The sequence below is a fragment of the Grus americana genome, chromosome 25 (assembly GCF_028858705.1).
Source record: "Grus americana isolate bGruAme1 chromosome 25, bGruAme1.mat, whole genome shotgun sequence".
Lineage (NCBI taxonomy): Eukaryota > Metazoa > Chordata > Aves > Gruiformes > Gruidae > Grus > Grus americana.
In genome coordinates, this window is record NC_072876.1 from 2,921,821 (window position 1) to 2,947,737 (window position 25,917).

The 25,917-nt window shown below is 47.8% G+C and overlaps 2 protein-coding genes across 8 annotated transcripts in view; both read left to right on the forward strand.

The window, feature by feature from the left end:
* TRIM33 (tripartite motif containing 33) overlaps positions 1-5,185 on the forward strand; it is a 41,897-nt gene extending 36,712 nt beyond the window's left edge. For 2 of the 3 annotated variants that reach the window (XM_054803652.1, XM_054803653.1), the window contains one exon: positions 3-5,185. In XM_054803652.1, coding sequence (XP_054659627.1) covers positions 3-215 — 213 coding nt within the window. In that variant the 3' untranslated portion in view covers positions 216-5,185. The remainder of the gene's footprint in view (positions 1-2) is intronic. The other variant, XR_008574143.1, reaches the window with a different exon arrangement.
* A 5,313-nt stretch (positions 5,186-10,498) lies between these two features.
* Positions 10,499-25,917, forward strand: part of SYT6 (synaptotagmin 6) — a 52,304-nt gene continuing 36,885 nt past the window's right edge. For 3 of the 5 annotated variants that reach the window (XM_054804154.1, XM_054804155.1, XM_054804156.1), the window contains exons 1-2: positions 10,499-10,560; positions 22,948-23,548. In XM_054804154.1, coding sequence (XP_054660129.1) covers positions 23,395-23,548 — 154 coding nt within the window. In that variant the 5' untranslated portion in view covers positions 10,499-10,560; positions 22,948-23,394. Of the gene's footprint in view, positions 10,561-22,947; positions 23,549-25,917 lie in introns of those variants that run through there. The other 2 variants (XM_054804158.1, XM_054804159.1) reach the window with 2 other exon arrangements.

Genomic DNA, 25,917 nt, shown 5'->3' on the forward strand with positions numbered 1-25,917 from the left:
AGGCTGATTCAGAAGTAGCGCAGGCAGGGAAGGCAGTTGCATTATACTTTGAAGATAAACTTACAGAGATCTACCCAGACAGGACCTTCCAGCCTTTGCCTGAATTTGAGCAGGAAGAGGATGATGGTGAAATAACTGAGGACTCCGATGAAGATTTTATACAACCACGTAGAAAACGCCTAAAATCAGATGAGAGACCAGTGCATATAAAGTAATCTAATGATATGGACCTAAAATTTATTGTAAAAACTGTTATTTAAGTGTTCCTGGAATATTATCATGCCTACAGTGGCCATCTTGAAGAAGCTGATAGCTTTTTAAACAGTATTAGATTACAAAAAAAACCCACTTGTACAGAAAAGCGTTCTCATCAAAAGGGGAAAAAAACCTGTATTGTAAATTTTTGGTGGTTTTTTTTTTCCTTGATTATTTGCTATATTCTTTCTTTTCCTGATGGAGGGGACACACTCATCCTGGTCTCACCGATAGAGGTGGATGAATGTTGAAGAGAAGCAGATTTGATAAGAGAGGTTCCATGTACAGATAAGACTGCTTAGTAAAACGTTCTGCAGGACTGGACCGATACAGTTACTGTATCTTGCGTTCATGCTGGACTGCAGCGTAAACTGTAAGCAATGTTCCTGAAATCCCCTCTTTGTGTGAACTTAAGTGCGTGTTGGTCATTGCTTTTATCATCTCATTTAAGCGGTATTGTGAATAACTGATCTTCTGTGTTGATCCAATTATCTAAATTTGACTTTCTTTACTACGTTTTATGTATAGCAAAAGGAAAAAAAAAAATCATTAAACTGTTCTGAATTGGCAAGTGCAGGAGTGTGAGTTCTTGACAGATGAAAGACTAAACTGGTGGCAACAATCTCTTTTCAGTAGGGCTAGGTATATTTATTTTTAATCCTGTACACAGAACATTTTAATGGCGTTCATGGCAGAAGTCTTAGCACTGTGTCATCTGTCCCTGATCCCCCTAATGAGGCAGAATGTTATCTCCAGTATTCATTGTCTAATTTTCTGTACTTAAAATATAGACCGAAGAGGTAAAAACTGGTTGGGGTGTTTTTCCAGTCTTCCTAAATATCAGTTTCTAATAGACCACTCGGCAAACAATAACCTATTAACTACCAAATGTGTAAAATTTCCTGTATTCACTTTGTCTTATTTGTAAATAGTGAACTGAGATTTCTTGCAGATCAGCAACATTTGCTGAACTGTTTTTAAGCTAATATGTATTCTTATTAATTGTTCCTATCAAGAAAAGATTTGTAATATATGCTATTTCTAACATTGCATTCATTTTGAGCTTCTGTCTTATTTTTATTAGAGTACTACTCAGAACTTTCTTCAGAAGCAGCTTATGAGCGAAATGTCTAGAAAGATTGGAATAAATCTGTTGAGATTGGGTTACTTGTCCATCCATTGAACAAAGCACTTGCACAGACCAGGATTTGGCTTTGAGTGGTTTCTGGTCAAATGGTGAAAATAGAACAATTTTCCTATTTCCCTAAACCCTGTGGCAGGCATCTCTGCAGTGCCTTCCCGTTGCACTCTGCCTTCATTCCAGCATTTCTGGTTAGAAATGAGGTCATCACAAAGTAATTACAGTTTGAGCAGTTGTTTCCTTCACAGAAATCAATACTAGAACTAAGAAATGTCATTTCTGGCCTTCGTGTAGATCTCGTTGAAGTAAGATGAAGAAATCATGTAATTGGGTGAGGTCAAGTTGACAGACTATAAATTCGCCGTAAGATTTTGTGCGAATACAGCAATTCTGTGGTAAACCACTGGGGTTTTGGTATACTCAGCACGAGCAATTCCTGTGACATTGTATACGCTTTACCATAGTGGTAAAGATGAATATTTTAGCACAATGTATCAAATTGAGATATGGTCTCAGCAATTTTTATGCAAATCACTTAAGATTTGGTTTCTTTTTATAAGAACAAAGTACATGTACATTGTGACTGTACCTCTCTTACAATAAATAAGGGGACTGAAGGTATTTGTAACTTCAAGCTCACTTCTTCAGATTACACAAATGTGTAACGTTAATGTAAACTCAAACTGGTGGTGGTTTTTTTCATTTCTCAGATATTAACATAGTGCCAGTTTAATTTTATTTTTTACCAGTTTGTATGTGAAAGGAAAAGTAATTCTACTTAAACATATTGAATTGACAAATAGCAAAAACTTTGCCCGTAGAAAGGATGGCGTGTGTGAATAGGACACTAATAGTAACGAGGGATCATTTAACGGCTCTGTGTATTGCCTATTTATGCATTTCTAGTTTCTCAGCTTCATTTTGCAAAGGAATATTATTAAAATTATCATGAAAATAAGATTTTTTTGTGAATTCTCTTCAATTGGGGTTACTATTTTTACGGCGCTTAAGCACTCTGGGTGCCGTACCTTCAGGCCTCAGCTTTTTAACTCTTCACCTCGTAAGGCACTGGTCGCGGATTCAAGTACTGCAGGTACCCGCTGCCTGAACCTGGAGCGTAGGACGAGCGCGGCGGCATCCTAGACCCGGGGGAAGGACCAGACTACGGAGCTGCGGTTCGGGGGCAGCGCCTGCTCCCTTGCCGCTGCAGGAACGGCGCCATCTCTTTTCCGCCCAAGCCCCAGGTACCAGACCCCAGAGCAGATGTCTAAATGTTTTGAGATGGCCTCTCCGTATGGTTCGCTCCCTATGACAAGGTAGAAGAATTGCCAAACTTCGTAGGCTAGCGACTTAGCCTGTTTTCCACTAGTTCACCTGCACGCCAGAAATGATGCTAAGCTTTGACGTGATGAGAGTTGAAGCTCTCCTCTTGCACGTAACCCACTGAACTCCTGGAACTGGTCCTTCCGTTCAGCTCATCAGTGCTCAGCAGTAGCATGTGGAATTTTGATTTGTGTGCAAGAAGTCAAGAAGTGTTTCTTTTGTATACAAAAAGAAACAAAACAACATTCTCCCTTCCCCCCCTCCCCCTTTCATTTTGGAACTCCCAATACAATTCAGTGATTGTTTTGAAATTAGCTAAATTCTATGAAAAAATATTTGCAAGGATAGATAAGCTCTGCTAATACATTTCCTGATTCTGTAGTCTGTAAATGTTCATCATAGATCTGGTAAGGGTTTGCTCGGTCCAAACAACTTTTTGGTGCCGCGCTGTAACTTGTTCCAGAGCAAATTAACGGGGTTTCTATTAACGCCCGCTGTGATTCTCTGAGCATCTTCTCTGTGCTGTGTGTGCAATATGTGCGAGCGACCCGGAGCGTAGCTTACATCGGTAAAACTTCTGGCAGATGAAGGCTGCGGCGGGCGCGCTCGGCGTGCCAGCTCCTTTGCACGATTGCAGCGTTCCAACGTGACAGCAAGAAGGTAGTCTGGCGCTTGATGTAACTGTGTGCTCTCGCTTCAGACGCTTGTAAAAAAGACCGTTCACGTCTCAGTTTTTTTTGTTGTTGTAAATGACCCTGAAGTTTTAAGTTAATCCAAAGAAGCAAAAGGCGACTTGCTTTTGAAATAAGAGTGAAAAGTGTACAGTATGCTACTCGTGGACTTCTCAATTACCTCAGCAGGTATCCTGCCATGTAATTACTAGTGATTAGTGATAACCAGCTGAATAGGTTCAGGTCTTTCCTTTAACTGTGCCCTGGAATTAAGTGGCCTATAGTATAATAAGGCAGAGTTACTATCCAAAAAAAGGATGTTCCCCAAACTTTTGAAAACAGAAACGCGCTGTTAAATGCAGACAGGTCGGTGGGGCGGGGGGGGGGGGGGATGTCACCGTTGGTGTTGCTTGTGACGTTTGACCCTGCCGGCACACTTAACTCTGGATCACAGAAATGTTTTATAAACATTTCTGCAAGCCGCTGGAACAGAAGTCCTTAAAATTAGCCCGAATTTATCGTTCTGTTGTATAACCTAGCTTATCGGCTGACCCCTAAAAGTTTAGGTAATGGCAACAGTATTTTAAAGCTACGTGTGTGATGTACTGGAAGTTGGCTTTTTCTGGTTTCTCTTACTCTCTTCCTTGGAAAAAGCAATAAAACTGCTTTGTTGCCTATTAGCATGACAGGAATCCTTTCCTTTGGATAGTGATTTTATAGGAAAGTTTGTATGCATATCACCAAGTCTAGCTTTTAAAAACTAAGTGTGCAGGAGTTATTGACAATATAGTGTGGCATTTTATTTTAAAAATTGGGGAAAGTTACATATTTTTTTAAAAAGTAGGTGTTTGAGTAAATAACGGAGGTACTTTTTAAAAAAAAAAAAATTTATATGCCACAGTTTACATAGACTTATTTCAGATTGAACATATGCATTGTATCTTCAGATATGGCAATTTCTTTTATTTTCTCAAAGTGTGTGTACAGTCCATCTAGTTCCTGTGTTTGCTTATGGGGATCCTACTTTATATGCTTTCTAATGTATCCGAATTAGTTTTCAAAAATTGCAGTTAATTTGGGTATCTGTATTGTAAGTGAACTATTAAATATATGAAATGCAGTTCTGGCCTTTTCTATTGGGTGATCTTTCAGCTCAAGGCTGCTTTCTTTAGAATTTATTGAATTTCTACAAGGAGAAGTACTAAAATATTTTATAAGTTCGACTTGTTGCAGCATTCACTCGAGAGTGAGAGCTACATTTAAAAAAAAATAAAAATATGTGCATGTCTGCTAATGGCCTGCAAATGGGGGTATTTCTTAGGTTCAGAACACCGTGAAACATGTATATAAGCCTATAAAGATTTGTGCGGTTGGAAGCCTGTCTTACATGTAAATGTTCTCATGGAAGGGTTAAATTCATGGCATTCTTTGATTCTTCGATTACTTCTTGCTTCCACTAATTGAACTGGTTCTTTTTTGCACATAGGAAACTTTGCTCATCTTTTAATACGATTCTTCAAAAAAGTGCTGTTTCTGTGGTATTGTATTATCTGACTAATCATATTTAACTTTTTTTAAACAAGGTTACCGTTTCTAATTGTTCTGTTCCCGTGTTTTTTGCTGGTGTGTAATAAAAAATAAGTTTTTCTTTACATGGTTATTTAATACGTCAGCTGCCTGTAAATATTTCTTGTTAAGTGCTCTGGAATGTGCTGTAGAAGTTGTATTAGATCAGTTTAAAGCATTGTTTGAAAACCATTTGGCTTTGGTTATTTCTATTAAATTAGAAAAATTACTTTCAATTGGAGTTTCTTTTTTGCACATCTACGTTAGGTCATTAGATACTAGCTCACGTCCGGCAAAAGACTTTTCTGATACTTGCAGGGTGGAAGCACCTTGACGAAATGAAACCGCAGCAGTTAAAGTATGACCACCTGAGGCTGCATCATCTGCAGCGATCAGCGGTTCCGAGACAGAAAATACCGACGTCTGAACTGGATTCGTAGTTTGGCTTGGAGATGCTGCGATTTCACCGCTCGGCACTTTTCCGTAAAATGATTTGTCACGTTTATCTACACCTACTACATGAAATACAAGGGGGGTTTTTTTAAGGTTTTCGCTATGGTTTTTTTATGCTGCTGTCATCCCGAAGTTTGGTGAGGCGGTGGAGGAGATGGTCCCGAGGTGTGCGGCTCACGCGTGTCCAGTTCCTGGAGCTGGGATGCTTCCCAAAGCCTGACAGACCCGACGACGGGCTGCAGGGGGATGGCTCTGCGGCGGCGTTCCCCACGCCCCGTCCCCAGTAAGTGCTGGAAAAATGAAAAGGGAGTTGAATTTGATTGCTCTGAGACTTGTTCTTGTTGAACCCATAGCTGCGTGAGGCTCGTCATCCGCCATCTGTCTGCCATACTCCGCTCTGCGCGGTGGGGAGTGTATTTTACCTGTTGGAAATGAGTCAGTACCGACCGCACAGCGCCGCCGTGTTCCTTTGCTCAATCAACGTGTGTTTTGGTACGTCAGGGACCAGATCCGTGCAGTAACGCGGGGTGTGGCCCTGCGCTGGGGTGCAAGGTGTGATTCGAAATCCAGGGTGCAATGCCAGGGGAGGCAATCTGGGTGGCCGGCCAGTCCGCCTCTCGGGGCTTCGATAGTACCGTGCGGGTCAGTAAGGGCCAGTAGTCTGTGTAAGGGGAGAGGAGGAGGTTGCTCCTGCATCATCGGTGCTTTTTGCATGCAGTGGAAAAGCTGTGCACGTGCAATGCTGTTGCATTCAGTCACCTCTTACTGTGGTTTAGCGTATATGCCTTGAGCTGCTCCCTCCTGCTGATAAATCCGTTTTTTTGTGCTGATGTTGTTACTGGAGCAGTCTCATGACTCGCCATATCAGAACTAAAGGCAGAATAGAGCTTACGTATTTTGGGATACGGCCCAGTTCAACTACAGCTGTACAATTTGAAGTAGGAACTGGTCCGGTTTGTTTTTAACAGGAGTCAGATTAAATGATTGCAGGTTCTTCCAGGCATCAGTATCAATTGTATGCTGGCCGACCGTGCAGACCCACAAGAAGAAAGTAAAGTGAGCATGCACATAAGCTAAAATTACCTCTAAATAATTCCTCTGCAAGCGATGAGAGAGAGGTTTAGTAGCATGGAATGCCAACCATCTTGCAGGTACGTTTGTATGTTCATAACCTTTGCGGTTGGTGAGGGCTCTGATCCAAGCATGTCTTGTTCTCTATCAAAGAACTAACTTCAGGCCGTAGCTCATAAAGAAGTTGGATTTTTCTTTTACTGTTTGTTTATTCTTTAAGCGCTTGCGGTGGCTTGGTATCACAGAAGCTCTGAGTGAGCTGTCTTCTAGAACAAAGGTTTAGTCGACTTCACTAAAGTACACGTTTGTTCTTGCTAAGATTTGCCAACACCTGCATTTACGATAAGTGCTTGAACGCGCTTGCCTGCCTTCGCAATCTGCAGCAAGGGAACAGATGGTTTGAACCTAAACCGTTGCGCTTCGGATGGATTTTGCTGCTAAACCAAATACTGCCTGTGTGAGGTGATGCGTGGCACACATGGATGGCTGGATGCTCTGCTGACCCTTCCGATTCCTCTAGAGCCGGAATTTGGTGCTGTGCTGGCAGAGGAACAATGAGGAGTTCTCTGGGGGGACGTTTCATTTCTCTTTGCCGGGCACTGCAGCGCTGCCTCACTGTGTCCAGAGCGATCTCAGCCTTGCCAGCCCATCTGCTCCAGCTTCTGAGGGCCCATCTGCTCCATCTCTTTCTGTGGCATCCGTGTTGGCTGCCTTTGTGGCTGGACTGTGATCTGTCGGTATCGGCACCTCTGCTTGACTTCCCTCAGTCCCCTGGATTCCCTCAGCAGGCTGGCTTGGTTTTTTCCCCCCCCTTTGTGTCCTAGCTAAACTTCTCCTGGCTCACTCCAATGACACTGAGCTCTTCACCGCATCACCAAGTGCTGCAATTCATTTGCCAACTTTTTATTCCCTCCCCACCCCGGGAGGGGTATCTTAACCTCCTCTTTCCGTCCTGAACTTCTACCAAGAGTTAGAAACTGTGCCGCTAGACTGTTGCTGCCACGGTAGAATTCACATCTATATCTCTGTGGACAAGTCCGTGATTTTTGGAATTATTGCTGTCTTTCTCTGAGGGTTGAGATTATAAACCTGTATTTTCAGAGCACTGGACTTTCGCTTTATTGATAATCTGCTTCTGTTCTTTGGATCACTTCAGTGCCTGAATACGCGTACGGGGGCTGAACTGCATTTCGTACCGTTCTTGTGCACTTTGCTCTGTGTTAGCGGAGCAACGCATGCAGAACCAAGCACTTAACGCTGAGTAGAATTGCTCTTTGTGAAATTGCCTTCCACTGCGTTCCATGGGCTACCATTGCTGCCAAGTGCTTGGTGATCTTCGCGTGATTTAATGCTTAGGAACTAGGATAATGTTTGCTAAATTAGTGGGGATTAAAACTGGGGATATGAATTCCTGCTCCTTTCATTACTGCATCAGAGATGAGCATATTTAGCATATAACTTTAATTAGCAGATGACACAAGGCTCACAAAAGACAGTGCTGGGTCCCATCAGCTAAGGTTGATGGGTGCCTGGTGAAGGCTCCTCACCAAGGAACATTATGGTGCGCATGGTGGACTGGGGAGTCAGCGGGGTATCTGTTCCTTCATCCTGACAGCGATGTTCTTCAACTCCTGACAGCCCTTTTTGCCTCGCGTGACTTCAACAAAACCCATAGCGTTGATCGCAGGAAGAGCTTGCTGCTGTCGTGTGCAGCTCAGCCCCTGCGCTCCCCCGGGGGAACCAGATCGATCTGCACCGCCCGAGGCCGGCCAGGTAAGGTGAGCACTGAGGCTTCTCTGGATGCAGTCATCTCCTTAACTAAACCCGTGGAGCAACGGGCTTCTTGAGAGTATCTTTATTTTTTTTATCTCATATGCCATATCAGAGAGAAACACAAAAGCTTTTCGTGGTAGAAGTTACTCAGCAAATGTTATCGAGCTGGTGGGTGACGAGTGATCCTGTCTGTCACTGCTCTGGCAACCAGAAGCGTTTGGAAATCACGTCTTTTGAAGATTTCCACCGCTGCAGGGAATCCGGGGCTGGCGTATGCCATCAGGGCGTGCTGAAGCTGTGAATCTGATGCTGGGATCTGCATGGCAGTGTGTATCTGTTCCAGGTGACTTTCCTAGCTCAGAAAGTGGCTGAAACCCCCACTCATTTGAAACCGTGTTTGGAGGCTGTCGTGGTTTAACCGCGTTGGCAGCTATAACAACCACACGGCTGTTTGCTCACACACACACCCCACCCCCCCGCAGTGGGATGGGGGAGAGAATTGAAAAAAGGTAAAACTCATGGGTTGAGATAAAACCGGTTTAATATGACAGAAAAGGAAAATTATCATAATTTTAACAACAACAACAACAATAATAATAATAATCTTACTATTCAAAAGCCACCCGTGTCCTGGGCTGCATCCCCAGCAGTGTGACCAGCAGGTCAAGGGAGGGGATTCTGCCCCTCCACTCTGGTGAGACCCCCCTGCAGTGCTGCGTCCAGCTCGGGGGTCCCCAGGACAAGAAGGACGTGGAGATGTTGGAGCGAGTCCAGAGGAGGCCACGGAGATGATCCAAGGGCTGGAGCCCCTCTGCTCTGGAGACAGGCTGAGAGAGTTGGGGTGGTTCAGCCTGGAGAAGAGAAGGCTCCAGGGAGACCTTAGAGCACCTTCCAGTCCCTGAAGGGGCTCCAGGAAAGCTGGAGAGGGGCTGGTGCCAAGGGCAGGGAGTGACAGGCCAAGGGGAATGGCCTGAAGCTGCAGGAGGGGAGATGGAGATGGGATGTGAGGCAGAAATCCTTCCCTGTGAGGGTGCTGAGGCCCTGGCACAGGTTGCCCAGAGAAGCTGTGGCTGCCCCTGGCTCCCTGGCAGGGTTCAAGGCCAGGTTGGATGGGGCTTTGGGCAACGTGGGCTAGTGGAGGGTGTCCCTGCCCATGGCAGGGGTGGGACTGGGTGGGCTGGGAGGTCCCTTCCAACCCAAACCGTTCTATGATTCTAATATACAAAACAAGTGATGCACAGCACAATTGCTCACCACCGATGCCCAATGCCCAGCTAGTTCCCAAGCCACGGCCCTCACTGGCAGAATTCACCCAGCTTACATACTGAGCATGACGTCGTATGGTATGGAATATCCCTTTGGCCAGTTTGGGTCAGCTGTCCTGGCCGTGTCCCCTCCCAGCTTCTCGTGCAGCCCTGCGGAAGGCTCACGCCTCCTCGCTGCAGGGCCTGGGAAGCTGAAAAATCCTTGACTTAATTGTAAACACTGCTTGGCAACAATCAAAACGTTAGCACATTATTATTTTCCTGCTACATCCAAGCCACAGCACTCTACCAGCTACTAGGAAGAAGATGAACTCTATCCCCGCCAAAACCAGGACAGAGACGTGTTCAGTGCAGTTTTGCAGCAGTTACTGGGCACAGCGATGGATTCTGTGCCATGGATCTGAGCAGCGGTTTTGCAGTTGACCGCAGAACAAGATGCAAAATGCCAAACTGAAGTCCGTTTTCCTCTTGGAGGTCATCTGCGTCTCCAGGCAATCCCAAATGTAAGTCATTTATCTGCTCTATTGGCCCTACCCAGCATGTTTTCAAAGGAAGGGGATGTTGCAGCAACAAGTCCTGACAGCGTGCTGTAGGGACCGTGCTCAACGATGAATTCTGCTTTCTGACTGAAGACACGAGGTTTAATCAGCTCAACAGACCAGGGAAGGTGCGTGTTAATTCAGAGAACTGCAGCAACTGCGTTGGGAAGCACGGAGCGGTCCGTGAATAACCAGCCTTCTGCAGGCAGACACACACCCTGCCTGAAAGCAGAGATCACGGGCTGTAAGTTATGCATCGTTCTGCTAAGAATTTGTAAATTAACCGTTCATTCTTTAAAAATCTCCTAATGGAATGTGTCACCAGATGGTGCTCTTACACAGCCGTCTACGTGCTGTCTCTGAGCGAGCAAATCGTTTTGTCTTGGGGAGAAATTCTGGGGTGAGGCTGGTTTTGATTCCTGCGGGTACGAGAGGTACCAGCTGAGGACACGTCGTTTGCTGGGAGCGAGGCGTGGGTCGTGCGCGTTGCCTTACACCCCAGGGTCGGTATTCGTCGTTAAGTGGAATGCGGTAACCTGGGGACTTGGAGCTCCTTTATTTCTTTCTCCATCTTAGCCTTACTAGAGTGCTGCGCTTACCGCCCAGGCGTGCGAGCAGAGAGCGGAAGGTGATGCTGTCACGTTGCGCGGGGAAAGTTGGAAATGACTGCGCTGGGCGCAGCGGCAATCCTCCTGCCGCGGGAAAACCCTGTGAAGCACGTCTGCTGGGGAGGAGGCGTGTAAGAACAGCCTCGGCTGGCAGCCTTCCTCCTCTGCCCCCTCTTCATCTCTGTGACTGCGAGGCTCTCAGCAAGCAGGAGCTACCGCGACGGTAATCGGGTTTGTTCCCCTGTCTCTGACAAGCACTTTGAGCACTGCTGGTGCCAACCACAAAGAAGGGTGGGCTTTTTGTTTGAATCAGGCATGTAATGTAGGCTCTGGGTGCTCTCTGCGCTGCTGAAACCTGTCCAGGAAGGAGATGCTCCTCAGCCATTTTTTTATTGCTAAAAGTTGCGTCTCAGGGTCCTTTTGATGAGCACAGCGAGTAACCACTGCCGCCACCAAAGGCTTACTGGGTGCTCAGACCTGTAGAGCATCACCTGTAGACAGGAGCCCCGTGCTCTGGCCCCGCACCTGATGCTCTCTCCTGGGTTTCTGTGTTCTTGGTGCTGAGTAACGAGTTGAGACTAGGTGAGATCTGACCCTGCCATTCATCCTAGCCCTGGATTTTTGTGCTGAATCAGAGCATGCAGCGGGTGCTGGATATGTTCAGCCTGCTTTCAGCTCGGGCACAGCCGTGCGGGAACACCGAGTGCTAATAATGACCATGGTGTGGGCTGGATTTTCACCGTTGTCATCTCTTTTCCTGCTGCCTGGCATCTAATGGAAAGGAAGGGCTATAACTACCCTGAACGAGTTAAGGAACAGTGTTTAGTGCTGGAAAGACAGGCAGTGCCAAAGTTGGTAACAGGGAGGCGTTTCAGTTATTCCTTCCGTAGGCAATTGGAAGAGCGGACTGGGGCTGCAGCTGCGTGTGGTCCGTGTCTCCTGCTGAAACTGCAGCATGTTCCTGGCTTTACGACCCTTGTGCAATGCTCTCCTTCCCTCTGGAAAACACGATTATTAGAATGTGTTGTCAGCATTCAATACTCCGCTCTGTTATTTGGGAGTTTTCTCTCCCTAGCTTGCTCTCCAGAGCTACAGCATGATCTTTGATAACTCTGCAATTTCTCAGTTCCCTTTCACAGCGAGGGATCCGATGCTCAGCGTGCTGCTCGCTCTTGGGGTGACTGTGGACGTGGTCAAACCAATTTCATCATCTGCCCAATTGTAATCAATTTAATTATCTTCCAGATACACACAGACCCGCTATCCTTTTAGTGTCTGAGCAGAACAGAAACGTGGCAGGCCACCTTATTTGCTGCTGGCCGTTGAAAACTAAATTCTGTAGAAAGCAATTCGATAATGGAATTGTCGGGCCTGGGGACTCCATCCTCCCCTGTACTTCCAAGGAGCCCTCTCTCTTTCCTGCCTTTCCTGTACGATGAGCACAGCGACTGGCTTCACAGAGAAGGCTTTCTGGATGCACGTGCCCGAGACGTGATTTACGGGGCCCACGTCCGTCGGTGGTGTAAGTCGACAGAGCTTCACCGAAGTCAGCAGAAGACCTCTACCCACATTTACTTGATGAGTTACTTCTTTCTTTAAACTAAACAATGTTCTTTCTTGCTTGTTCCTGACTTCTAGTAATACTGTGCCTAGAGATGACTTTTGCAGCGTGACCCTAGCCAGGAGCGCTCTGGCAGGGCAGTCGTGAGGGGCTGGGCGACGCCTGCGGCTGGGACCCCTGGCATCCCGGGAGCACGTGCCTCTGCGGGACCTTTGGGTCTGTAACCCTCCATGCGTCTGGGCTGCCCGTGACCGGGGTTATGGCCTCGGACAGCGCTGTGCTGTGATGATGGAGGGCACCTCACTGGCTGTGAGCAGTGGTGGGAGGATGTTTGACTATTATCTAACCAGACCTACTAAGTAAACAACTTCTTGCCAGTGCTAATGGAGCTGCGTCCTTGCCTCGTCATTTTTAGAGCCTTGGGAAATAATGATATCAGTAGGTAAATAGATTAAAAAAAACCCCCAACAGCGCAGTGAAATCTTTTGGCCCTGAGATTCGATGCTGGCAGGAGCAGCAATGAGGCAGACACGATCGTTTTTCCTCGCTGTCCCTGCCATTTCCCCAGGGTGAGACCTCGGGCACCGGTGGTGGGCTATGAACCCTTGCGCCTGATGAGAGCAGCCCGTTGCTTTTCTTCCGTTGCGTGGCTCTCCTGCTCTTTCCATTTGCAGCTGGCAAGGACACCCTTATTCCAAACTGGAGGGCCTGATGCTCCTCTTCCTGGGGGCTATGAAGCTGTGGGAGAGTAGACGCAACAGAAACCAACAGCTTGGGAGCATCCCATATGCCGCATGGCCAATAAATGAAGCTGATTATATTTCTCTATGAGGATCCTTCCTCGGGAACCGAGATGATTGCCAACACATCTGTCATTTGGGATTAACTCTTCTGTCCGTTGTCACCTGTGGAAGGAGATGATTAAGTAGTGAAGTGATTGGCAAGGGTTTTCTTTCTTCTGCTTTTACTAATAGGAGTATTGCAAACGCTGCTCTGGGCTCCAGGAGAGCTCCTTGCAGAGGATGCTCTGAGGGTAAGCTGTACACATAACAGAGATCTTCGAACCCGATCTGTATGGCTCTGGCCAGAAAAATCACTTGGTTTTCTAGCTGTGGGACTTGTGACAGAGGTTTAGCATCGTTGTCCAGGATGTGCAGGACTGCCTGTGCTGCAGCAGGACCCCCACCCTGCCATGGTGTCCCTGAGGGCAGGGGTGCCCCTGGGGCTGTAGGAGAGACGAGGGGTGGCGAGACCCAGTGGCCAAAGACCTGATGCTAGGCTCAGTTCAGACGGGCTGCGTGCCGCAGAGCACGGCACGTGAGGAGCTGTCAGTCCCTGCGGGGCGATGATGCGGGGCGATGATGCGGGGCGATGATGCGGGGCGATGATGCGGGGCGGCAGATGCGGGGCGGCAGCGCTCCGGGAGCGGGGGCTGCGTCCGTCTGCAAAGTGCCGTTTGAGAGGAGACCGCTCGCGTCCTTTGGGGTGTTGGCGTGGGGGGAAGCAGATCCTGCAGTTCTGTGGTGCTCTCTGGAGGCCGATCCAGCAGCAAGTTAATCAAAGAGCTCTCGGGTTTCTTTTTGCATGTAAATTTTCTCCTGAAATAAAAACGCTACAGCATTTTCTCTCCGAGGCACAGTTGTGCACCATTGTTTTTGTTTTCTCTGTTATAGAAATACTGCTATTTTTATTACTTGTAGTTCCACTGGGAGGGATAAAAATAACTAGAATACGGCAAATACTTTGTAAGCACACTGGGGGGAAAAAACCAGCTTATAGCTCTTTATTTTCCATTACAGATATCAACTTAGCTTGCTTCTTCCTGAAGGCTGAGATTAGATATATTCTGCTTTGCTTTTCTGTTTCCACGAAAACAAGTGTGGTTTAAAACCTGTGCTAATTCCAAGGAGGGTTGGGCTTGCGACCTCCCGCTCTCTGCCGGGTGTTACTGCCCAGAGAAAGGTGGTCGCAGATGGATGTGCTCAGTCTCTTACGGTGCTGTGCAGACACACGGGATTTTTCCAGATGCTTTTATCCATCCCTCTTCGGTGTCTAGCTCTCTTCTTTCCCGACAGAAATGGTGCCGAGCCAAAGCCATACGCGGTGCGGTCCAGGGCTCTTTCAAATCTAAAGACTACCCACCTTGGGGCTGCCAGAGCTGTGTGCGTACGTGGGCTTGAAAGCGTCACATGAACAGTGGAAATGACCCACCAAACCCTCATCCTGCTCTGGAAACACTTCATGCCACCAAGGGAAGACCTGAAGACCACCGCAATTACGCTCAAAAGGGCCTCCCCCCGCTTTCCTGCATTATAGCGGCTGAGGGGTGTATGAGAGCAAAGGCTTCGTGGGAATCTCGAGCACTTTATTACCAAAGAGGAATTTTAATCTGTCTTCTGAGTTCCGACACCAGCGTTTTACTGGCCTTCGAGGAAAGTGCAGTCTTTTTAAAATAAATTATGCAGTGATAGTGGTAATAGTGTCCGCGGCACGGAGGGTTGAAATGAGACCCTGAAAGAAGCAGTTTTTCATCTCTTCTCAGAAAAAGGATGTGTTAACATCTGTCATTAGCATTTATGCAAAGACCAGCTTAATCCTTCTAATAGCTCCATACCAGACAACAGCCACATTTCAGGTTTTCGCAGCATTGCGGAAACGTGCTTTTGACCTGAGGGGAGACAGTGACTAACTTTATAAATCAGCTTGAGGAAGTGAAATGGGTTTAATCCCAGCCTAACGCTCATTCCTGTGAGGTGCTACCACGTTTGGGTAACAGGATTTGTTGCCATAATCTTCCCAAAATGTAGGTCCTACGTGACCCCAGGCTGTCACACTGACACAGCGTGTGTCACCGCGACGATGCGCACGACGCTTGTGCCCCGCGCGGCCGCCTTGGCCGGGATGCAACCAGGATGTCAAAAGTCCTCTGGCAGGTACCTCAGCGTGGGCCCTGAGCTTCGTTAATTTGAGATTGTGCCTTGTGTTAAATGCAGATGCTCGGAGAACGGAAGGTCAGAGTTCCCCGAGCTATTTAGCTAATGGCTTTTGGGCATGGCCGATAGCTGCGATCCTCCCAACCACATCTCTCTGATACGATCTCATCTGATGTCTCCCAGCCGTCTGAAGCTGCTGGAGCAGAAATGGCTTTTTAGAGCTTGCAGCCCTGCCAAATCACTCTGTGACTGTTCACCTTGAGGATATGCAAAGATTCCAGGTCAATAAAATATATTCCAGAAGTCCCATCACCAGAAAACAATTTTTGATGATAGTCCTGCCCCTAGAAAGCGTCTTGACGGGATGCACTCAGCTTCAGAGAAGTCTGCCTTCGGCATCCACTTATTTGTGCAATAAGCTGCAACGCCTCTTGCAATCCGTGCTTCTCAGGACACCAAGCCCCATTTTCTTGCCATTAAACCAATGAAGCTAGCACTACACGGCAATACCTCGCTGACACTTTAGGACGGGAGCGTGCAGCAGGTCCTGCCGACCCCTTGCCACGGTGGCCTCTTTGCTCCGCAGGGTCATCGTGTGCTGAGGAAGTGAACAAGTTATTTCTCTTTTACACTTCACATCTCGGGGTTTGATTGCAGTACAGTCCGGAGACCGCTGCTTTAGGCTACAAATTCAGGATTATTTTCCCTTCTTCCTTGTGTTGCCAGGATATTCAAGGAGAAGTGTGTCTAGAATTGAATAACTGCTCCCAGGAAAGCTTACAGGGGAATGAGCAGCCACTCTGCAGCCAGGAGAGACTTGGTGCACACACGTCAGGAACCAGCTTTGCCTTTATGTTTTTAGCATTGCTCCGTGCAATAAACAGAGCCTCGGCAAGTTTTATTGCTAAGCAGTACGAGGGACCGGGGTCCTGGGGACCTTTGCGTTGGCGAATGTTTTTGCTGGAGATGAACAGAGGAGCGATCTGCGCTTTTTGTGCCCAAAAAAGTGGAAATCATTGCTCTCCGGGGAGAATGCAGCTCAGCCTAACTACCCTCTTCGCCGTGGGAGGTGCTGGGGTTTTTTGCTGCACTGTTGCCAGCAGAAATGCAAAGCTCTGGCTGCTCCACGCGCTCGGGCGAAGGAGGCGGGGGCAGAGGCAGGAGGCTGCTGCAGCCGTGGCAGCTCCGCACTGCGCACAGGCCAGTCCAGATTTCATGCTCAGAGCACAGGTTGTTTAAATATTTTTTGTAAAGTTAGTCTGCGCTCAATTCTTGCTACTAGTATTGGATTTCAACTAATTCTTAAATTCTCTGTCTCCGTTATGCCAAGCAGGGTAATCTCCTCTCCGTGCACACAGAGGTTAGGTGAGGGTGTGGGTTTGCTCGCTGCTCGCACGCCGGCAGCCACCACGGAAGATCCGCGTATCAAAGCGGTGTGTGAAGGTGCACAGCAATATGCGTTACATTTATACACGGACGGCACGTTGGCGTTGCCAAAGGATCCGGATCAGCGTCGGGTTTTTTTCTGGCAAGAAGCTCTGAATGATTTGTGAGCTGTTTCTTATTATCATATTAATTGGGAGAGCAAACAATGCCATAGTATTACTTAAAACTGGCAAAAATAAATGCTGCTGCTCCCTCTCCAGACTTATTATAAAAAAACCCCCGAAAACCCAGCTTCAAATAGATCCTAATCCAAATTAAATGAATAGCATGTTCTGTCTCAGCTGGACAAATATATTTGTGATTCCACCTTGGTAGCACGCATTCCCATAGGTGTGACCAGAAATGTTGATCAGAAAAAAAAAATAAATAATGTACATATAGTTAGCAATATTTGGACTCCAAACATAAACAGCCTACAGTTAGATATGTCTTGAACATATTCTCATTAATCCAATTGCAGCATGATACAAAATTTCCTAGTTCCTCAAACGTTAGTGGTGATACTGTCTTTGGCGCTTGTCTTCCGCTTTACTGAAGGGAAAATTATCATCCTTTCTCAACCTGCTCACTCTCAGATTATTACGAATTTTACTGCTTTCACTCTTGGTTACTGAGCAGTACGTGCGGCCCTCTAACCAATGCAAATCGTAGCCAGTATTTTCATTCATTCCGTGCTCTTGTCTGAAGTGATTATTTCAAAGGTAACTCAAGAGCCGCATTGATGCATGTGATGCTTTGCTCTGCGTAATCCAAGGCTAACATTTATTCAAGTCTAAACCCTTCTGGACTAGCTACAGATGTGGCCTTTCTGATTTAACTCTTAGCTCTGCCTCTCTAAATGTGACATCAGACCGCTGGACAGAGAGAAGATAAATGCTACCATGCGAGAGGACGGCGTGCCATGCTTTCCTAAATGCCATGTGAATGCAGCTGCAGGGAAAAGCTTGCCAGACATGGGAAGTCTGAAATGCCAGGGTGGATGCAGGCGAGACAAAGCTGCTGAACCCCTTCAGAGATCATCAGCTCTGCCCAGGTCCCTGGGAGCGTCGGGCGGTGGGGCACTTGCCTCTGCTGTTCATATCGGGAGGTGGAAACATGATTTAGGGGAGCAATTTGGCCTCCGAGTACAAATTCGGTCTGCAAAAAGGATGCTCTGCAGCAGTCTAGGAGCCATGCTCGTGCATCTGCTCCAGGCTTGTGCCCCTCCGCCCTTTGACTCTGCGGCACGGCCGGGGGTGGTGGGAGCTGCAGAACCTGGGGTGAGGGCTCCGGCTCCTCTGGAGCTTCCCCGGTGCGGCTCGGCGTGGCAAAGTGGGAGCTTCCCGGCGGGAGATGAGAGGCACAACCTTGTACCTCAGTAGCTGTATGTATGCGTATACGGGAGGTGAGAATTAGGAGAGAGAGTCCGTGCTTGGGAAAAGCAGTGGTTGGACAATAAACGGTGCCTATGGCACAAGTTCAGAGTTACATGGTGCAAAAAAAGTCTGGTTTTGTGTTCTGAAGAAATATTTGTTGAGAGTATGGACGCTAATACCAAAGTCTCCTGTTATTGTTACCCAGGAAGCCTGGAATCCTCTGATAAGTAAATGAAGGTGAATAATTGGCCCAAGGTGACTTTAGATTTAAAAGTAAAAAGTTCTTAGTATTGCCTTTGAAATAAAATTAGATTTTTTCCAAATAACTTAATTTTATTATTGATTTCTGTGTTACAAGGACATTAACCTTTTTCTAAGGATTTGGTGGTTGGGGTTTTTTTTGTGTGTGTGTGACTGTTGAAATCTCTTTAAGGTAAATTCAAATTTCAGACGCAATACCTGACAGATGTATTCCAGGATTTCCTCTCTTGGTGCCAGTTTTGGTGGCTCAGGCAAAAACTGTTGCTGTGCTGGGGAGACGTGGCGATGGCATCATTAGCCAGGGGCTCACCTGCATCCCCTTGGGTCTCGCTGTACTTTGGGTTTGGGAGTTTGGGCCACAGGTGCCCCGGAGGAGGCAATGAAAGGAGGAGCAGAGAAGAGGTGCTGCTCCCTCACCAGGACCAGTAGTGCTGGCAGGCACGGGCTGACGGCCAGTAGCTCTTGTGGAACAGTATCTGAGATGCCTGTCCACGTGCCAACGGCTTTTGGTGACGCAGGGGGCGAAACTGCTCCATTTAGGAAAACCTTGGGAGGCTGTGATGAGCGTTGATGTACTTCTTCCTTGCTTCTTACTGTCATTAGCTCATATTTTGGAGCTGGCTCCCAAGCCTGCAGCTCTTTGTTGCTTGTGAACTGTAGGTGGTCACTCAGCAGAGGAGTTTATCACTAAATCCCGATGTACGCGACCTCCACTGAGCCATCGGCGCATGGTGTGTGCAAACCATAGCTACTTGCTCCACTGCTTCGGGTTTGGGTTTTTTTTTTCATTGGGTGAAATTTTGGGGGAGGGTGATGTCACAGTGACAAATGTAAACTTGATTACTACTTGAGGATGCTTCAGCACTCTTTGCTAGAAACTATGTGATCCTAGTTTGGGATGGTCTGGTGCTCTGTATGCATTTCCCACACCTTTTACTAAAGTACAGATGGCTTCTAGAATATTTGGCGTTTCATGGAACTGCAGAAGCTATAAGGCTGGATCTGCAGTGCTGTAATATTTAGTGTGGCTTACTTACATCCTGACTTCCAGAACAGTCTTTCCCAGCACTGAGAAACCACCTGCTGATGTTCATTTTCTGTCCTGGAGTGGCCTCCTGGACACTGCGTGTATCTGAATTTTCCCAGAAGAGGATAATGTTGTCCTGAAAGGTTGGGGGTTGTTTTGCTAATCTGTCTCTAATCACTTCTGCTAATCTGGTTCTGCAACTGCTGCCATTAATGGTGCTTTCAAGCAGTGGGCAGCAGATCAGATGTTTGGGATCCAGTCACCCTGAGGAAGACTCTAATAGGGAAGCAGCAGCACCAGCACAAGGTGATTGTAACTTAACCTAAGTCATCTCTTGGCTTTTTTTTTTTTCCTCCTTTGTGTGCTGAACGAGGTGTTATTAATCTGCCCAGGTGAGCTGCATGCTCACCAGTCAAGCTTTGTAAACCAGTCAAACTTTGTCACAGTTTCCAGCTAAACATCATCTCTGGTCCCTCCAGCCTCCTCGTGGAGGTCTGAGACCCCAGCTGGGGTCTTGCTTCCTGCTCTCGGGACTGCAAATCCCTGCACTGCATCGTTGATTGCATCTGCAGGGTGGACTGAGCACAGTGTGTGCCACGTTCCTCCTGCATCTTCTCAGTCACAGGTGAAAAAGGTATTCTATAAGATCTTCTGCAGTGGCACTAAGTTTCTTCGCACACATGAGTGTTTGTATACAAGTTTCTCCTCCAGAGCACGTGGCGGAAGTAACCCAAATGTTCAGCTTTGGCAAAGGTCCTGGGTTGAGCTCCTGCTGAAGCAAAACCATCATTAACTCCCTCACACTTCAGTACACCTAAGAGGTCATAGCAGAGTAGGGTCCAGCCCCCGGTAGATGTTGTATAGACCCAAATCAGGGAGGGAAAGGCCCTTCTGTGAGGGCTGTACAGCCTAAGGAAAAATGCTGTACGGCGAATAAAGACGGAGGCTGGGGGTGTCAGTGATGGGAATGATTGGTTCTAAAGACAGGTTTTGGGCATAATTTGAGTTTCAAGTTTCTTAAAAAGATAAATAGGTGGGTGGGTTTAGTGAGTTTGTGATATAAATGTAATGCAAACAATACCTGAGCTTGAGCTCCTGGCAAATTACTGGTTTAGCTTCCAGCCTTGCAAAGCCTGGAATGCCTACTCTGCAAACAGTTGCAAGCCATGGTGCTGCCAGCAAGCAGCTGGTGATGTTGGTGTTTGCACGTGGTAACCACTTTCCGAAATACTTCCTAACCTGCAGGTATGCCTCACACTGTTTGCAGCAGAAGGTTATATGGCGCTGACCGGGAGGTGGTAGTGTCTAATTAAAAGTGTCTCTTTGCGACCAGTGGTAGGATATTGCTGTCTTAATAAAAGATTTCACTCATGTTGTCATGGCAACAGAAGTTTTTGGAAGGAGAAGTGCTTAGTAGGTAAGTCGCTCTTGCCAGGCAGAGGTTGCCTGTGCTCAGCTAGCGATGGTAAGGTGTCCAAAACACACTGGTCTGGGCAAGGAGGCAAGGACCAGCGTGACCGAGGGGGTCCTGTTTGCACAGGGACATTGGAGCTGTGCCTTCAACTCTGCTGCGACACAGGCCAGCTGTGTTGGGAGCCGGCCGCTAACCCAACGGTTGGAGAGTTTACGGTGCTGTTGAGAAGTTCTTTTACCGAACAATTATTAGCTTTGAATTTAATAATGCCTATGAGTGACTGATGTGTATGGAGAAGATATCCTGACCTTGAGAACAGAAACATCCTGGCAGGATTGCCCAAACAGGGTTAATCATAGAATCACAGAATATCCTGAGTTGGAAGGGACACATAAGGATCATCGAGTCCAACTCTTGGCTCCACACAGGACCAGCTGAATCAGAGCATATGACTGAGAACGTTATCCAGATGCTTCTTGAACTCAGTGAAGCTCGGTGCCGTGACCGCTTCCCCGGGGAGCCTGTTCCAGTGCCCGACCACCCTCTCTGTGAAGAACCTTTTCCTGATGTCCAACCTAAACCTCCCCTGTTGCAGCTTCATGCCGTTCCCTCAGGTTCTATCACTGGTCACCAGAGGGAGGAGATCAGCACCTGCCCCTTCGCTCCCCTCACGAGGAAGCTGTAGGCCGCGATGAGGCCTCCCCTCAGTCTTCTCTAGGCTGAACAAACCCAGGGACTTCAGCCTCTCCTCATACGTCTTCCCCTCTAGACCCTTCACCATCTTTGCTGCCCTCCTTTGGACATTCTCCAATAGTTTTATGTCCTTTTTGTACTGTGGTGCCCAAAACTGCACGCAGTACTCAAGGTGAGGCCGCACCAGCGCAGAGTGGGACAATCACTTCCCTAGACCAGCTAGCAATGCCGTGCTTGATGCAGCGCAGGGTACGGTTGGCCTTCCTGGCAGCTTGGGCACGCTGTTGACTCATGTTCAACTTGATAAGGGTTGATAAGGAAGAACAGCTTGGCCGGACAACAGAGTTGGGAAACATCCAAGGAGAAGAAATTGTCCTCAAGACCATAAAAGGGCAAAAAGAGTGGGGGGGGGGCTAACTCCCCAAACAACCACCTGAGACCCCCCCCATGCATGCGTAGTGTAGTTTTGCAATGCCAACATTATGTCAATGTAGTGGAGAGGCAGAGACTTCTTGGAAAATGTACGAATATTCATGTCTTTAAGGTATATAAAGGATGACCTTTTGTTTTAGGATATGCACGATAGGCGGAGCTATCCCCCGTGCATCCAAGAATGCCAGCTCTTTAATACTACGTTAGCGTTAAGGAGTTCTTTTCCGGTTTTTCGGTGTGTTTTGCCCAGCACGGAGGCAGCCCCCAGCAGAGCTGCAGCCCCGTGGAAGGGCACCTCGGTGGTGCTGAGCTGTGGGAGAGACGTGGGGCAGAGCTGGGGCAATACCGGCTCCCCCACGCCCGGCCCCAGAAGCAGGCAGGGAGCAGGCAGGAGGAGGCAGCACAAGAGGCACCTGGGGTAGATCCTGGAATTCCTAGCCTGGGAATTCAGATACGGAGCTTCTGGGAGGTTTGCTGCCGTGCAGGAGCCGGCGCGGCTGGGCTGGACGGTTGTTAGAGGAGCTGTGCTCCAGGGGAGCCCAGCGCTGCATCGGGTGCTCGTGTAGCTCCTGGGACTCAGGTGGTGCGATAGCTCCGAGTGCTTCAGCAAGTAATTAACGGAGAAAATAAACACAGTGGCATGAAGCTAAACATACTCAGTTGCGATGTGGGGCTGAGGGAGCTGTGTAGCTTTAGCCCTGGCTCTCCATTATGCTCATTATATTTGTACTAGCTTCTCTGCTCCAGAAGCTGCAAGAAATCATTCTGCTGTACATAATTTTAATTGCCTGTTATACAATTGCTTCTTTTCCCATGCCTGTCAAATATATTCTCTGTTCAAAAGTGTAGCTCTGTCATGTGGCATGACCTGTCTGCTAAATTACAATAAGAATAAAAAAAAATACTGCAGAAAATAAAAAAGAAAAATCCAATTATGAAATAAAATGGCATTCTCAATCTCTGTTGCCATCTGCAGCCTGTTGTGTTTGGACCAGTAAAAACAAATCAATAAAACCTGCTGCTTTTCTTCTGTTGCCTTTGGCAGTTGTAAGTAGTTTGTGCAGCAGTCATGGGAGCACTCTCGTTTCTCCGGTCTGATGATGTGCTGTCCTGAGCCAGAAGATTGCAGCCTTCACTTTTTTTTTTTTTTTTTTTTGCAGAATTGCTCACAGGCTGGGATTTGAAACTCTGCACCTGGAGAACAGAGAAGGGGGCAGCAACGAACGGGTTAAAAAGAATTATCTGGGCTGCAGCTTTAACAACGTCTCGTATGGAGGGCACGAAACTGAATTTGGTAGGAGGTTCTTTGTCTGGAACACGCCTTGGCAGTAAACAGCGATCTGATCTCAGAGGCAACGAGGCATCGGAGCGCTGGCAGGACTGCAGTGGGCTGTGGTTCCTGGCGGCTGACCGCCCTGCTCCGAATGCTGAGGAGGGTTTGTAGAGCTGGAGCACTGCCTGGCACAGGGTGTCCCTTAGGGTGCTGCCATGCCAAAGGGTGGACCTGGCGTGACCCTCTTTGTGTGATTAAAAGTAAACAAACCCTCTTTTCCTAGTTTGACTTTCTTAGACAGCAGAGGGGGATAGCGGAGGATGCGGTGTGGGAGATGAGTGGTACCAAGGATGACAGCCGTTGTCAGAAGGCAGTCCGCATTGTCACCGAGCTGTGCCGGAAGAAAACCCTGCCTAGCTTGGACCTGGACATTTGCAGGGAATTCCTCCTGCTGCCTTCCGACCAGAGCCTGATCATCTCCGAGCCAGGTACAGTACTCTGGTCCTGTCTGCTCCAGTCGTGCTTGTGACTGACGACAACCGGAGGAAGGCAGGAGGACTCCGGCAAGGGGAGGGAAACGTTTGCAAGTCCCGTGGTAGAGTCGGGGGGATTGGTCTCGGCACGCATCTCTGTGTGGTTATGTTCCTTTACGCATAGTCCGCTGTGAAGTTTTGGGTGCAAGTGCTACCTCACCTGTTGATGCGAAACGGCGTTGCCCGATGGGGATAGAGCTGCACAGAGGGGACAGACGGGGTGTTACGTGCTGGTGAGGAGGTGGTTAACGAGGTAAAGTTTAAAAACATAGACTGCTGTCCTGTATAAAGCAAAAAAAGCAGTAAAAAAGGCCTATTTAAGTTACTGAGATGATAGGAACCAATTGCTGTTATCCCAGTTTGAGAAAAGGAAGGACTCGCGTGGATTTTTGTTCACCAGTAAGGGATCTGAAGGTACTTTCACGTATTTCTTTTACTTTCCCTAAGAACTGCCTGAAGTTGTTCCTTGTTAGCTTGCAGAGCTGGGCAGACACACTGGCGGTGTCAGCGATGAATCAAGAGCAAGCATACTGCTCGAAGAGCAAAGGGCCATTTCTTTATTGGAAAGCGGTTAATTTTCTGTACACTTCTGCTCACAGCTTCTTGTTCCAGAGAGGTCGTCTACTGCTGTAACTTCAGAAGACATTGGCGGGGGGAGCTTACATCCCAGGCTTACAGGCTGAGGAGCAAAACCAGAATCCTGTGCTTTTTAGCATTATTGATAACATGCCTTAAGTTGTTTGTGTATGAAAACATTTGCATAGAGTGGTGCGGGGCTTTTTTTTGTTTGGTTGGGGTTTTTTTTTTAAGGTTTCTGTAGATAATGATCAACCAACCCAGCCTGATTTCACAGCATAAGTTTTCAGAAACTTTTCTTCTCTCCTCCCGAGGACACCTGTGCAGAGCCCAGGAGCGGCACAGTAGCCTGTCAGTCCCCGTCCAAGGCTTCCTGCGTCATCTTGCTTCGGTTCCTCCTGCCCCTCTCTCTGCCAGCGTCTCGTGCCGGGACGCGACCGGCACGCGGGACACGTTTGCGGCTCTCTGGTTTCTCTGGGCTTCTGCCACCCGTTTGCTTGCAGCGGTGCTTCCACCGCTGTTTTGCCAGTACGTCCAGCCTAACGCCTTCATTTCACGTCCCGCTCTGCTTGTAACTTAATTGTCATCTTACAGTGCCTTTGCTTTGTACCTGCTGGTTCCGAAGGCCTCTTACCACGGCTGCATTGCATCCAGTGCAGCTGTTTTCTCTATTGCAAATAACTTACTGCCTCGCTTCATAATTTTTTACCTTAGTACCAAAATTAACGTTTTTCTGACTCTGCGCAGCAGAAATACCTGTACTGATCTTGTTCTATCCACCCCGTTAGGACTGACAGTTGCCTGGCGTTTGCGCAGCCTGCTCAGGACCTTGTTTTCAGGTCGCGATGGCATCATCATACGCCTTTAACATCTCAACCATTTGTCTGCTCTGCTCTCCGGTTTAAGCGTCAGCCTCTACCCCAGTGCCCTGGGCAAGTCGTGCTGGGCTGGCTGCCCGCAGCGGGTGCACTCACAGCTATTGCTGCTGTCTCTGCTCTGCATGACCGGGCCCGTTTTTATGTCTAGGCAAGCGCTGAGGACACCATTTGGGCCCAACGGGTACTAATATTTCTTAAATGCCTGGATGTAAAACTGCTCCAGCAAGGGAAACACATCCGTTTACATTAAGTGTTGACTAATGTAACGATTGGGGTGATAAGATAGCTTTTCCATTAGTGTCTGGATGTTTATCTAATTATCTGCATTTGTGCTTTGTCCATTTTACACTGAAGACTCACGTTAAGCAAATTTGCTATCAGCTACCTGGAGTCCTGCGTTCAGCTCCGTCGAGTCCTTCCTCGTAAAGATATGTAAATAAAAAGTGAGGTTGTGCAAAAATGAGCAGTGACACAGCTTTGAGACAGGGTGCCGTGTCGGTACCGACAGGAGTGTCAGAGCAGCCGTGCAGCGTGAGTACTGGGTGCTACCCGTGCTGGATGGCACAGCCTCGGATGCAAAGCTCACTGGAAGAAAATTGGCCCTATTTGTCATCATCATGTGAAGTCAGTGGCTTCTCCGTCAGTTTGTTACCTCCTGGATAAATCTATTAGCTAATAGCTAAATCAGCTTGGCTTGTCAAGTAGCTCGATGAAGTTCGCGTCGTTTGTGAGCGGGCGGATGAAAGCACTCCAGTGCCGCCAAAGCTGGGAGCCAGGGCTGCTGCCGCCGCACAGCTCTGCTTGCCGTTAGACCCAGAGAGGCGGTTTGGTTTTTTTCTGATGTTTCACGTATTGATGGAGGGCCGTATC